Consider the following 14,424-nt stretch of genomic DNA (forward strand, 5'->3'; position numbering starts at 1 on the left):
TGTTCTGCCAGCAGACTAACACACTCAAATCAAACCTGGAACAGTCAAAATGGATCCTCACATGAAGATGCTGGTGTGTACAGCACCAGTCAAACGTTTGGACACATTTAGTTGTTCAATTGAATGAGAAAGTGTGAAATACTCAACCTGAAATATAAATGATTGATTTAAAAAACTCTAATCAAGAAAGCCGCTGACAGTGGCTGGAACATGTTGGTGGTTGCTGAGTTTCTTCCATCTCAACATCTACCCTGTGCAGCACACGGTCTGCAGAGGACCACCACCACTTTTAATTGCGATGGATGAATTTAATAATTTAATAAATGAATAAAGCCCTGTTTTTTTCCATTAAAGAAGTAATAATCGAATATACTTGACGTCATGGCGATATGCAACTGATGTCCTTACGTTCCAGCTACATTCTGGTAGTTTTTTTAATGTATCCCGTTTGATAAAAGTCAGTTCCTCTGACAGACACGCCTGATAAATAAATAATGCGTTAATCTCACATTTTTTATTCCATCAAGTCTTTGTTTGTTTAAATTGTGTAGTATGTTGGCACATGTACCTTTGGGATTGTGCTTTTGCCTGTAAACAGAATGGGGTTCGAATTAGGAAGCTGCTCGGAAAGTAGCGATTACAAAACAAAGTCAACTGCATTTGTGATTTTATCTACATAAGAAATGATGACAGGAACGTTTCTGACTGATCCTAATTTATTAGTAATATACAATAGGCTGAAATTGTATTTGTAATTTTAACATTAAAACACAGCCGTTGATGTTTCTTTAAGGGGACAATGTGCAGATAAATGTTCAAAAGAATAAACAAGTAAAACTCTCATTCAAATATTGTCAAATATTGTCAAACAATTTCAACCACTGACTTCCCGTGTGATCCCTAACAAATCTGCCCCCTCTGTACCCTCCAACTAGCTCTGCTCACGTCAGTCCGAGCTGCCGCAGCAACGCTGAAGTTTAAGCATTCTAGGGGAGTGCAGACACACTCCAAAACTTCTTAATGGGCAGGCTAAAAATAGCTCAGGCTGGATATGACTGAGCGGATTCATGCGGCTGTGAGTCATTCAACTGTGCCGCTGTGTGAAAAAGCAAGGGAATACAGTGAATGAGAACAAAGGGGAAAAGAAGCAGAAACAGGAATAGAATAAAAGTTTGCACCCTTGTTAAGAGATCAAACCATTGAGAGAACCAAGCAATGCTTATCCCATCATGTGCATTGTTATGCATTATGAGTGCGTGTGGGTAGAGGTCCTTAAAGACATTTGATGCTGTAGGGCGGCCTGAGAAAAATGAAGGATGGAAACTGGGGCTGGTGAAGTAGCATTGCTGCTGAATTTGTCTCTTTATTTGGCTGTAGAAGGCCCACTTTTTGGGACACAAATTCTGAAAGGACGGGGGGGGGGGGGGGGGGGGGGGGTGGTCCTTGGCTTGAGGGCAGTAAGATCCCAATAGATTGAAGCCAACTGATTAGCAGTTCCATTGTTGGAAATTTGTGGTCCCCCAGCAAATTGGTGGTATCATTAGAATAAGAAAGAGCAGTTTACACTCACATCGTTACTCCCTCCATTACCACGGGTAAACAATTTACAATTAACCCCCACCCCATGCGTTTTCCGCATGAGGTGTGACGACACACAGGCACATTTTAAACAGATTGGTTTCTTTTTGTTAAACCCTACAATGATTTATAATTTCACACCTATGTAACACAAACACAGATCAGCTATTATTCCACAGCCAGCAGCGTTTCACCGCCGCATCACTCATTTCACTCTTAATGAATTCAATTCAATAGCTTTTCGCCCTCATTTTCCACGCCGGTAGCTCTCGCCGTCCCCTTTTATTATTTTTCCCTTTTACTTCTAGCCTTTGACTTTTTCTTCCCTGCCTGCGTCCCTCCCATCACCGGTTGCAGGTGAACTGTTGACTGCAGGTGGCCGTGGCCTTGCTGGGAGAGAGAGAGAGAGAGCAGAGCAGCGCGGTGACAGATACGAGCCAGCGGCGCTTTAAATTGTACCTCTCTCACATGGTCATCTGCTTCCTTTCTCTTTCGCTCTGCTTTGCTGTCCGTCTCTCTTGCCGGCTTCCCATACTCTCTCTCGCTCTCCCAAATTGAAAAAGCTTTTTCCATCATCTCATTTTTTTTTGTGTCCACCACCCGCCCCCCATCTCCATCCCTTTTAAACTTGGCAGAGAGGAGTGAAAAGAGACGGAAGCAGAGACGGATGAAGAAATACAGCCCCTTTAGTGTCGTGGCTCATGGTTGATGTACAGTGGCAGAGAGAGGAAGAGGGAGAATGAGAAAAAGAGAGAGGTAGTATTAGGGTTACTTAATTGTAGGCAGCGCTGTCTTTCCTGCTTCACTAGGCTGAAACATAGTGCCCTAACTGTCAGTGACGCCTCAATTGCCTTCAGATAAATAAAAAAAAACTGTGTGTGTGTTTTAGTCTGCCCAAGTGTGTGCTATTCTGAAGTCGCATCGCTGTTTATAAATCTAGTGACAATGTTAGGACTTAATCTGAAATGCCCCAGTAACTCAGAAATTAGCATGTTATTAAATTAAATGGGAAATCTATTGTTCTGCATTATATACTTTAATTTTGATCATTACACACAATTATAATCTAATTCCCTTTCTCCGCAAGTAACTTTTCTAGACCTTGGGCTGAATGGAAAACAGTCTGACTATAAATACCTTCTAGGCCTTCTAGCGTTGTGAAAAATGTGTTGCTATGACGTGAAGGTGTGTGGGGAAGAGGTCTATAGGACCAGTAGGCACCATGTGCTGCTTGTGGCCACAATACCAAAGATGCCCAGCACAGTTTCTGGAGAATCTGGAGGTTCATAGTGTCAGTGAAGTGAAGTTTGTGAGAAACAGCATATGTGGAGGGAGTTTAGTAGTGAATTTTTAAATGGAGATTTTAGCAAAACAGCGATGCAAAGCATTTAATCAACGAAGGAACCCCTTGTGTAAATGTGATTAGTGTTTTTGATGGAGAACCACTGGCCTTTTGAATTTACAGTAAGAAAAACTCCGCTGTTTAACATCAAAGAGAACAACAAAATGCATAGAGTTATCTATGGAGACAGGGAAGGCCCAAGACGATTTGAATCCATGAGTAATACGCAGCATGGGGGGTTTCAGGGTTTATGAATGAGTGAGGTTTGTCCCCCTCCCGTCCTTTCCTTGTTCTTTTTCTCCTTGCAACAACACGCTCTGCCATTCACGCTTTGCTGTCTTTTAGAATGTGCCCCGCCATCCGTCTCAATCGCCATCCAGCCCATTCTTACCCACCTCCCCCCTATATTTTCCTCACGATGCATTTAAATGGGGTATTTAGAGATCAGGCCTTTTTCATCTCCTCACACATACTCTAAAGGTAACAGCAAAAACCCTAGATGAGCCTTTGAAAAAGGGAAAATACCCCTTCAAGTGCTTCAAAACTAGACCCCAGTAGATGCATTATAAAAAAACAAGATATTGGGAGATATGTTTAAACTTTTCCTTGGCCCATTTCCAATATTTGTACTTACTAACTCTCTTCAAACAGTCACCAGGTGTTTTTTTACGATGCTGCACATGTTGTTACCACTGAAACGACAGCAACCGAAATGTGCCATCTGCTAATTAAATGACTGAATGGGAAACATTCATCTGATGTGCCTGCAGTTTTTTTTTTTTTTACAAAGAATTCTATTCAAATCTATCAGATTTGGACGGATGACAGATTTGACATGACGGTCAGCATATATTTCCAAAAAATTGATTAAAAAGTGTTAAAGCCTTTAAACAGATTGAAACTATTCCATCAATGATTGAGAGATCCTGTTTTGATGGATTAACACTCCAGGTGGATTTAAGAATGCTATTTTGTTTCTAACCATGGATTAATCAGTTAAACAAGGTTAAATATAAACGAGAAGACTCTTTTGCTGTTTTAAACTGTTCCTTGTGTGCGCTGTTGTATGAGATACTGCTTTTCACACCTGATTCTGTATTATGCCACACATTTTGAATCGCAAAATCTTACCTTTTATGATACTAAAAACACTACTAAGAAACTTGAAAGCACTGTAAATATAATTTTTGTTTTTTTAAATGAAGACAATATATGTCAGTACAATATAAGTTGTTGGTAACAATTTACTGTTTGCTGTTGCATTTCCCTAGAAAAAGGAAACTAGTCAGCACTTTTTAGAATTTGATTTGCATACAGGTCGAATAGATCAACACCATCACCTGCTCCTTTGACCTGAGAAACACATCCAAGGCACTGGAGCCCCTCAGGCCTGCGGGCTCAGACCACGTTTGTGTTACGTGTTCATGCACACTGGTGTGGCTACGCACACGTACAACACCATAACACCGTTTGCGTCTTTTGTTGCTAAAAGAATTCTTCATTTTCTAGATATGGGTACGGGTAATAACAAACTGAAACAATTGACACATAAATATTAATGTAAAATATTTTGAATGCCATCTTATTTGTTTGTTTGATCACAAATAAGACAAATTAGCGGATGTTGCATAAGGATTTACTTTGCTTTTCAGAACCACGGACAGAGCAACTCGCTGCAGCAGGATGAAAACACATCGCAGTGTGGCATTGGGTTGAATGTGTGTGTTTGCCTGCTCGTGGACATCTTACCTAGCCGGGGGTCATACTGCCTCATCTGAACTTCTTCCACATAGTCTGCTGGAAACCAGCCTGTCCTCCCTTTGACCGTGCCTTCCCAGAAGCCACCTTCCCCTATACTCAGAACTGAAAAGAGAAGACACAGGAGAGTCTGTCAAATATTGTCATTAATCATATCCAGTTGTTATCATTGTGATGTTGTGCAGCCTGTAGAGCCTGATAAAACAAGACATTAAAAAAATACACAAGCCAGAGAAATGTGGACAACTTTTTTTCTCTTTCATGCCAATAAATTATTTTTAAATTACAAAATAAAGACGAAAAAAAGGACAAGATGCAGCAAATGAAGCAGTGGCGAGGAAAGACAAAAGTGAGACAAATAAAGAAATGAAGTGAGGAATAAGCAATGTTGAAGGAAAGCAAGAAGGCGGGGAAGAAAATGAATGAGATTATTTCCGCTCGGGTAATTAGAGGTGAATATTTAGTTGATATTGATCTTCCCTGCAGGATTGAGCCAGGACGCACTCATCCATTATCCCAGGAAGCTGACCGACACACACACACACACACACACACACACACACACACACACACACACACACACACACACACACACACACACACACACACACACACACACACATACTCCTCAGAGATCACCAGCTGGAACAGAAGTTTTGCCTGAGCGAGTCCTTCTTCTAAACTGGTTGCTAGGTTACGGCAGTATGATGCAGTAGACAACCTGCTAAATGATGTAGTCTACTTCCTCCAAACAATATATTCTTCTCTGGCATGGCGACATGTCACGGTGATGCAAACTGGGGCACATTGAGAAAGAAGAATCGAGGAATTGACGTCACATCTTACGTCCCAATTTAATTCTACATGCAGATCAAAGACACATATTTAGTACCAGGCCAGAAAAGGTGACTATACCTCACGGTGTTAAAATCAATGCATGCTCTCTTCAGATTGTATGTGCGTGCAGGCTCATTGTGTCCTTCATTTTAATTCCGTAATGCAGATGTACACAAAGCTAACCCCTTCATAGCTCGTCTCCGCCTGCCTAAACATACATTTGCTAAGAGAGAAGTGCAAGAGCAGACAAATAATGTTCGACTTTCTGCTGCAGAAACATGACACTGAGCACCCAGAGGATACGAGGACTGATCCCCCTCTCTGATCACTGCTTAACACAACTTCACCCTGACTGTCTCCAGAGAACAGCCTCCCTCTGTCTCTTTAATTCCATGTTCAAACCCTTTACACCCTCTGTCTGGCTCTCTAGTCTATTCCACTTTCTCTGCATCACTGTGCTTCCAGGGGATTTCTCGGTCATTGTTGCAATCCCCCTCTTTGTCTCTGTCAGGTTGTCTGTCTATACTGTAATGGTCTACCTGCAGTGGACAGGTGCCGCCTGTGCACTCTGTTCTCCATTGACAGAAATGAAATAAAAGGTGAGACCGTTGATCGATCTTCCTGCCTTCGCTTACTTCCCTCCGTACCTTAAACTCCCAGCACAAATCCATTTCTAGTCCCCGAAAATTGACACCAACATCTGGGAATGCGGAAACAGTCGACCACTGAGTATCTAAAAATGCAAGCAGAAGTCACAGATCCAAAATATCCATGTGCAACGTCCAAATCATAGGCTGCTCTTCCACACATTCAGCACATATTACATTCATATAAAGTACCCTTCAATCACCTTTAAACACATCACCAACACTCTAAATGCAGAAATGAAGCAGATTAACTGATCCTTAGTAAAGAGAGGAACAGTTCAGGAAACACAGTATTTTAATACAATACACATGATTGATAATGCTCTCAGCATTCAATTGTGCAGAGTCTGCAGTAACACACAGAGAAACACTGTAAACCAAATTTCACTTCAACAACTAGGATTATATTATTACATTAAAGGGCTGTTAGTGTAAAATATAAATAAAGTTGGAATATAGTTTGAATTTAAATGTACATTTATATTTGATTCATATCTATCACTAACAACAACTACATGCATGTATTTGTATGCCCAAGTGGCAATACAGCGTGCACGTATAGTATGTTTTTGCCCTGAAATGTACTGTAGAGTTCCTTGCTGTGTCAGTAGCCTCTAACTTCCTACCAACGATGCGTTGGCATGACAACTAGGCTCACAGGAGCCAAGTGGCAGGACGGACTTTAAACAGTGCATTGTCTGTGCAGGGAGATTTACAATATGTCTGCTGCGTTGGACACAACTAGCCCGCTTTGGGAATGTGGATATTTGGATAACTGCAGATTGTAGATGGTAGTGGGACAAAGACTGCTTTAGTAAATTATGATATCCAACAACGAACTGTGCAAACATCAAAAGGCCGTCAGTGCGGAGCTTTGGGGATATTACAACGCAATTTTTGAAAAGAAAAGGCAGTGGTTTCTAAGTGGCAGCAGTCTGCAACCATTGTTGACTTCAAACCACTAAATGCGCTCGTTCATGGAAGAAGGTCCAATATACAAAATAGACATTTGGCTGTTACCTCTTCAGATACGGATTTGATGGGGTTGACGTTTTGCTGACAGCGATATTTTCCATTTTAACATTTGCATTGTAACAGTCCCCATTCAAACATTGTCAGTGTAGTTTTCTGTGATTCAAGACTGTGCCGGTAGCACTGTGACAGGGCTGGTTGGCACAAAAGACTTTGTGGTTGTGGAAGATGTGATTTCGTAGGCAAAATAGGCATTTTTGTGTGTGCTTAGTTAAAAGAAATAACAAAGCTGTGGAATTTTGATGCAAAGATCAAGCTACAGATCGTATCTGATACGGTCATTTTAATTTTTGACTTCATTTTGATCCTGGATAAAATATAGAATGCAATTTTATCTCTTTTAGAGAGACTATAGGCGATTTCTTCTGTACCGATAATTACATTTAACAAAGGTATTAGTGAAATTCAAAATAAATACTCTTTTATAGAGTAGGTCGGATTTAGCTTCATGCAAACACCGGTGACTTTGTTTAACAAGAGTTTCTTCTCTCCAAAACACTAAATTCCACTTGTTCTACTGTGGAGGTCTATTGCCGCTTCAGTTCATAACAAAGGTCCATCAACACCTCAGCTGGACAAAATCAGGCCTAATCTCGACAGCGTCACCAGACGCAGTGGGCTGCCACACTGATTCATAATTATCTCCACAGGTAAACTAGTGGCTGCAAACACAAAAACAACAGCATATGGTGACATTTATTCGCAGTAAAACGTGAACACACATGCATCATTAATGAAAACTTATGAGTTTAGGTATATATATTTTTTTAAAGTAAAAAAAAAAGAAATAATGTTGTTTGCCGTAATAGAGCCCAAGAGAATGAAACACATGGGATGAATGTGACATAATAGGGAGCAATGACAAAGAGACAAGAACTATTCATGACTGTGCAAAAAGTCTGCAACAGTAGTGCTCTTTGTCTGCGCGTGTGTGTGCATGTGTGTGTCTGCGCATGTGTGTGTGTGTGGCTCTGAGTGCACGTAACTTCGGAGTAGTTTTGCTCTTGGTTAAGTCAGTCAGCTCTCTGGCTTAAACATAGCATCAGTAAAGGAAGCAAGCTATTTATACTCCTCACATTCCCTGCCTCCAAGCTTCAATGCACCCCTCCTCGAGTGTCTGTGTGTGTGTGTGTGTGTGTGTGTGTGTGTGTGTGTGTTTGTGTGTGTATGAGAGTGTGTGTTCGCGGTGACAAATTGAGCTAATTTTATTTCTTGCTTTGCTCTATTATGAGTCATTCATTTTCTTCCTCATTCCCATCTTTTCTTTGTTTCTCTTTTTCCAAGCAACAAACTCACGGATTTACACATGAATGTACTCATACGCGTGCAATGTACTCATACAAGTGACAGCTGGTAAAGGAAGCAGCAGTCGAAACACAAATGAAATGCAGTTCTCACAGGTTACAGTGGATGCATCAAACTCCCGTATTAGCCTGCAGAAACAGACTAAAAAAAGATGCAGCTGTGCTGATAGAGGCTGATGGCTTTCTGCCACTGATGCACTCAAACTGATTCAGACAGGGATGCCACCGTATAATTGCCAAAGCCAAAATACAACTTGATTTCCATAAAATGCTACGATGGGCTCTCTGCCTGTTGGACTCGCTATAAGAAACACAGGGAACCTGTGCGTCTTTGACATCATAATTCACATATCAAATAGAAATATTGCGATGTAGCAATATTAAAGGGTGAAAATAAGATGCTGTAGTGATAATTGATCCAATTGTGCTACTGGTTGATTCCTAACTGATGGGTGAAAGTAGATGTGCCACTTAAGGGTACGGTAGTGGAGTGCTGCCTCTTACATCGGTCTCTCTAACTGTTGAATAATATTAGTGTTCCTTTTAACTGCTCTACAAAAAATATAGTGTAACGCAATGATAGGCATTAAGTATTATAGTTTTTTGCTAAGAAAGGCTTTTCTGATTAAAAAGTAAGTATCTCAGCGTTCCCTTCTGTGTGTGTGTCTGTGTGCCTGCTTCACATGAAGTGTGTGCAGGTGAGAGTGGAAAACATTCCAATAACCTGAGTGGAGATGTTATTAGATTTGGATCCCTCCACTCTTTATTACACCTCAGTTCAATTCAGTATAATAAGTAAAGGGAGCAGAGATGCATCTGTATGAAACAAGGGGGGCACCACCAGAGACACGCTGGCATGCGCCCGCACACGTACTCTGCAAGGAAGCGAAAGGGGGATGACTGTACAGTAGTGCAAGGGACGGTCACTGTTATCTGTAGTATATGAGTGAGAGAATGCACGCTAATGCTCTGGGGGGGGCTAGAACGGAGAACATATGGAATCATAGAGATTTAATTTACATAGTCAACAAGTTATACGATACAAGAAAAGATTGGATTACTTTGTAAGGTAATCCAATTTCATATCAAAGAAGGAGGTTGACTTGAAATACACGACTGTCTGAAGTAGAGAGCCAAGAGGGAGAACGTGAGCTGTGGTTTCCTGCATGTTGATCCTCATTGGATGTATGTTACTTAGAAGAGGGGAAGGGAGTGGACTGGTCTTCGCCTCATCATTATTCAACTGATAGAGAGTCATAGGGGGATGGAGAGAGAGAGAGAGAGATAGAGAGAGAGATGACTGAGAATGAAAGAGAGAGAAAGACAGAAGTTGCAAGAGACTGAGAAAAGATAATGGTTTAAATTTTTAGAAAAAAATGACAAAAGAATAGAAACAATGACAATTATTTTTTGTGAATGACAGCAAAGTCAAAGGAAGACGGCTCGAGTCGAAGAAAAAAAAAAAACGAGGAGGTGGGAGTGTTGTAAATTACAGTGGGAGGAGGAGACGGAAAAGAGGAGGGAGGAAATCTCCAAGGATGACTCAGAGGGATCCCTCTCCTCCTCTCTTCTCTTCCCCTCACCCCCGCCTCGGCTTGAGGGCGACACGACGCTCCTCTTCTTTCCTTCTCACTTGCTTTTTATTCCATATTTCATTATTTCTCTCCTACTTCATCAACCCTCGAGAGGAAACAAAATAGAACAGAGTTGCTTACGATCATCCCATGTCTGAACTTCTTCTTTCACATGTCACTCTGATGTCACAGAAATAGAAACAACCGTGTTGCATGAATCGTATTACCTTGTACACTGACCAGCAAGAACTCATCAGAGTATTTCAGTGATTGATTTGCTGTAGATCAGCCATTGATTGCCAGTTGATTGTTAATAGAGAAGTGGTATATTGCTGGTTGTGGAGTTGTTAATCACGCAACTAATTGGCCGCCCCCGAGTCAGATTGTCACATAATTGATAGTGTTTATGATGTGATTAATGAACGTGCTGTAATGAGCTGACCATGTGCTCCCTCCTACTCAACATGTTATTACATGACAAAATGCATTATTGATTTAAGTTGCATGTGGCTGCATGGGAGTTAGTTGAATTAGCGAGTGAATAAGTCTGATCTTCTTCGATTCTGGAGAGAGAGCTCAGCAAGGTAGACACGCTTTTTCAAAAGGTGTAAAAAGTGATTGTGTCTTACTGGGTAAGGACATGACCTTTGGATGCAAATGTTAACACCCGTGACTGATAAGCGGGTTGACACCGTGCATGACAAAAAATACCTGTTGTTACCATCTGGAGCCACTCAGTTGGTGCAGGCCGGCCATGCTCGGGTCTGACTCATCAATCGATCGAGACGTAATCGATTGTAAATCAAAAGCAAATCAATGTTTCTGTTCAATGTATTTATAATCAATTGCTTATGTTACTGCAGCAGTTTTCCTGTTAATGTTTTTTTGTATACACTCATCAACTTTGCAATTGGTGGTTATGCCGTGTATATAAATTTAACATTTAGCATAAATAAATAATGAATAAATAAAATTAGCGTTTCTTGTGAGGCTACATCTCAATGCATGGGCGTTCATTTCCTTGAGGGGCTCAGTGTGGGATGAGCCTGCAAGCAATCACCGTATGGACACCTTTGGAAAACAAAAAGAAAACTAAGAGGATGGGAGTGTGAGAACAGGTGGTGTGTTCAGCAGGGAGCAGGTCGGTGCATGGGCGGGACTATGCACTCTACTGCTACTCCGATTGGACAGCTAGAAGGTTAGCCGTGACATCATCTTCCTTGTGACCATGTCCAGTATTAATAACACACACACACACACACACACACACACACACACACACACATACACACACAGTGTGTTATTACGCTGACTGGCCTCAGGTCTATACTAATTTCTTCTGGGGACGATAAGACACACAATCTCCTTCTTGAAAGAGTTTTGTGGCCTCTCTGGGTTTCCTCGTGTGGATTGCGGATAGTGTGAACATATCATCAACAGAGACTATCGTGTTTGAAATATTCTTTTTCAGCATGACACTTTTTTATTCATCCCTGTTTTAGTTATAATTTAACATCGCTATCTCACCCGTTATCTCTTCATTATATGGAGAACATTTATATTTTTCCTGTCTCCGGTTTGAGTGAGAACATATTGGTAATCACAGGAACCGAGTGACACTTTGTGGGGTTTTAGTCTATTTAATTTCTACATTTTTGCTCCAAATTGAAATAAATAAATTATGACAAAAGACCCAAAACGTGTTTCAGCACAGCATACAAAATGTATATATTGTGTATGTGCTCAAGGACAGAACATGGGCAGAGAAAGACACATTTCTGTGTCTGTGCCTCGGATATTAGGACAGCTGGCTGCTGAATGCTTGAAGGATACTGTTTATTTAACTTCTGGGAGAAAATTACTTAAACTGTGCGGCACAAACGTAAACACACACAAAGGCAATCACACAGGCAGACATGCACTAATACATTTACAGACATGAACGCCTCACATACCCACTTTATGATGAAAACAACGATTTAGAGATGCTTATACACAGAAATACCTACACATACAAACACAGTATACCGAGAGGAATTCTAATTACCGGTAATCCAAAGCTCACAGTGGGAAGCTAATATATTTAGTCTAAATTCAACAATTGGCACACAGGCTGTTGTCCGACCTAATTTGCAAGTAGCAGATAAAAAGATAACATGGTTTCTTAGAACAAAATTTTCTTTAACTCACTGAAGAGACAATTTCGTTTCATTATTTTATTTTAAATGTATCTTTATCTTTAAATTACATGTCAGAGCTGTTATGCACTCAGCACCTGTTGCTTGGTAACAGACAAATGAATATTCATCTTTGTCATAACATTAGCAGGCTTTTGTGGACAAATCAAATATCTGTATTATCGACTGGCTCTGCTCAAAACACACATGCACACCAACGTACAGTGATGTGCATTGATGTGTAGCTATTGATGAGTTAATTGAGTACACGTGAAGAAGAACATATCTCCAGACTTTTGTTCCAAAGAAAGCTTTGCACTTCTGAGACACGTTATCAGCATGGCTGCGTTATAGAACGAGCTAGAAGGTGGCCTGGATCATTAGAGCAGCAGAAACATCTGATTTTGGAGCCTTTGTGATGCCAGGCTTGGAACAATACATGAAAACCCAGCACATGCGTGTATGTTTGCGTCATACAGCTGGTCCAGGAATCCTCCACTGCCCATAGCGCTGTTAATATTCTGCACACACCGGGTGCAGCTAAACCCCATTAATCATGTTGGTGAATGTCTAATTTCAACGTTACTTGCGCTGGTTTCATTTTCATGGCTGTCCGCAAGATTTATAATGGGGATTGTAGAAGGTGTATGTGGTCGGTGTGTGTGTGTGTGTGTGTGTGTGTGTGTGTGTGTGCGCGTGAGATGTAATACAATACAAAAGCATGCTCTTAAATGTGTCACCTTTTTAAGGAGAAGTACACCCTGAAGTTAATGCCCCCCGTGGGGGAAACAGCATGTTGAGACACACATCTGTTGCTCTGACTATGTATTTGTGTTCCCGTGTGTTATGCTTAAGCAAGTGTGTGTGTATATTTTTTACAACATTGCAGAAAGCTTGACTAGTTTACAGTGGCATGGCTCCCTAGTTAGTTACCATGGTGATAGTAAGTGGCCTTTCAGGAGATGTCAATCCACAGGATGAGATCACATTATGTGAATGTAGGGGAAGAGCAGAAACAAACACACGGGTGAGCAGGGGAATGAGTATAGAGGGGGATGTGTACACAAGGGATCATCACAAAACACGCACACTGCCGTCAATAGATACACACACGCGTACAGGGAAAAAACACAACATCTGACATATATATGTATATATATATACAAGGCAAACGTTTAGACACATTTTCAAATTCAATTCAATGAGAAAGTGGGTCCAAACGTTGACTACAACATGACTACAACATAAGTGTGTATTTATGTGTGTGTTTGTCTGTGTTATGGGGGGTTATATGAGGCTAATTTTTTAACAGTAACTGAATTATCAACATAATTTTAGGCAGACGCAGAATCAGAGTTAGCTTTAGGGTACAAAGAATTACGACGACATTTATTTTCAGGTGCTTACGTTTCATAGGTTTTTGTTTGGCTCGTCACCTAATTCGGGAGGAGGAGGATAAATAAATGTGTTCTTTAATCATCCGCTCGCTCTTTCACTTGCCTTGCCGCCCATTAGAAATGGGCCCCATTACTGTTAGCAACTCATCTATTTATGAATTCAGATTGGATAAAATGCATTATGTATCAAACCAAGGGTCATCCATCCCCAGAGGAAGTGACTCGCCTCTCTATGCAAAAGGAAGACTGTTCGTGCTCGGCTAGAATTACATGCTGTGGACATCATTTGGATACCGTAAAAAAAAAAAAACATATGGAGCCCGAACTGCGAAGATGTCCAACAATCGGTTGACATCGGGGAAATATTTCTACACAAGCGAAGTGAATGCAACACAGCGAATGGTCGTGAAGGTGAGCGTTGCGTGTCGCAGCCAGATGGTTTACTTGGCTGGGCCATGCGGCTGGCAGCCAATGCGACTGTGAGCTTGTTTCCTGCATGGCCAACATGAAAGAACAGCAAAACACAGTGCCTTCGCATTAGTGACAGCGTTGTGGATTCAGCTGCACAGACAGAAAAGACAGTGACAGCAGATCCATTCAGCAGACGGAGGCGTACTAGCTGCTGTTAAATCATCACATTTCCGATAACATTTGTGTTTCAGACAATGCCGTATCATTTGGCAAAAACATGAGCCGGAATTTCTGAGTCCGAATTGTTCATCACCTGTATTAGTTACTCCTGGGTAAATGGACTTGTTTTTCCCAATACTGTAAAGAC

The 14,424-nt window shown here is 41.1% G+C and overlaps 1 protein-coding gene across 16 annotated transcripts in view; it reads right to left on the reverse strand.

Annotated features, from left to right (window-relative positions):
- shank3a (SH3 and multiple ankyrin repeat domains 3a) overlaps positions 1-14,424 on the reverse strand; it is a 97,467-nt gene that overhangs the window by 26,641 nt on the left and 56,402 nt on the right. For all 16 annotated transcript variants that reach the window (XR_013451143.1, XR_013451144.1, XM_040162510.2 and 13 more), the window contains one exon: positions 4,670-4,783. Coding sequence is in view for 14 of the 16 variants with exons in the window: in XM_040162510.2 (XP_040018444.2) it covers positions 4,670-4,783 (114 nt within the window). In the remaining 2 variants the exon portion in view is untranslated. The remainder of the gene's footprint in view (positions 1-4,669; positions 4,784-14,424) is intronic.

Source organism: Gasterosteus aculeatus, chromosome X (assembly GCF_964276395.1).
Source record: "Gasterosteus aculeatus chromosome X, fGasAcu3.hap1.1, whole genome shotgun sequence".
Taxonomy (NCBI): Eukaryota; Metazoa; Chordata; class Actinopteri; order Perciformes; family Gasterosteidae; genus Gasterosteus; species Gasterosteus aculeatus.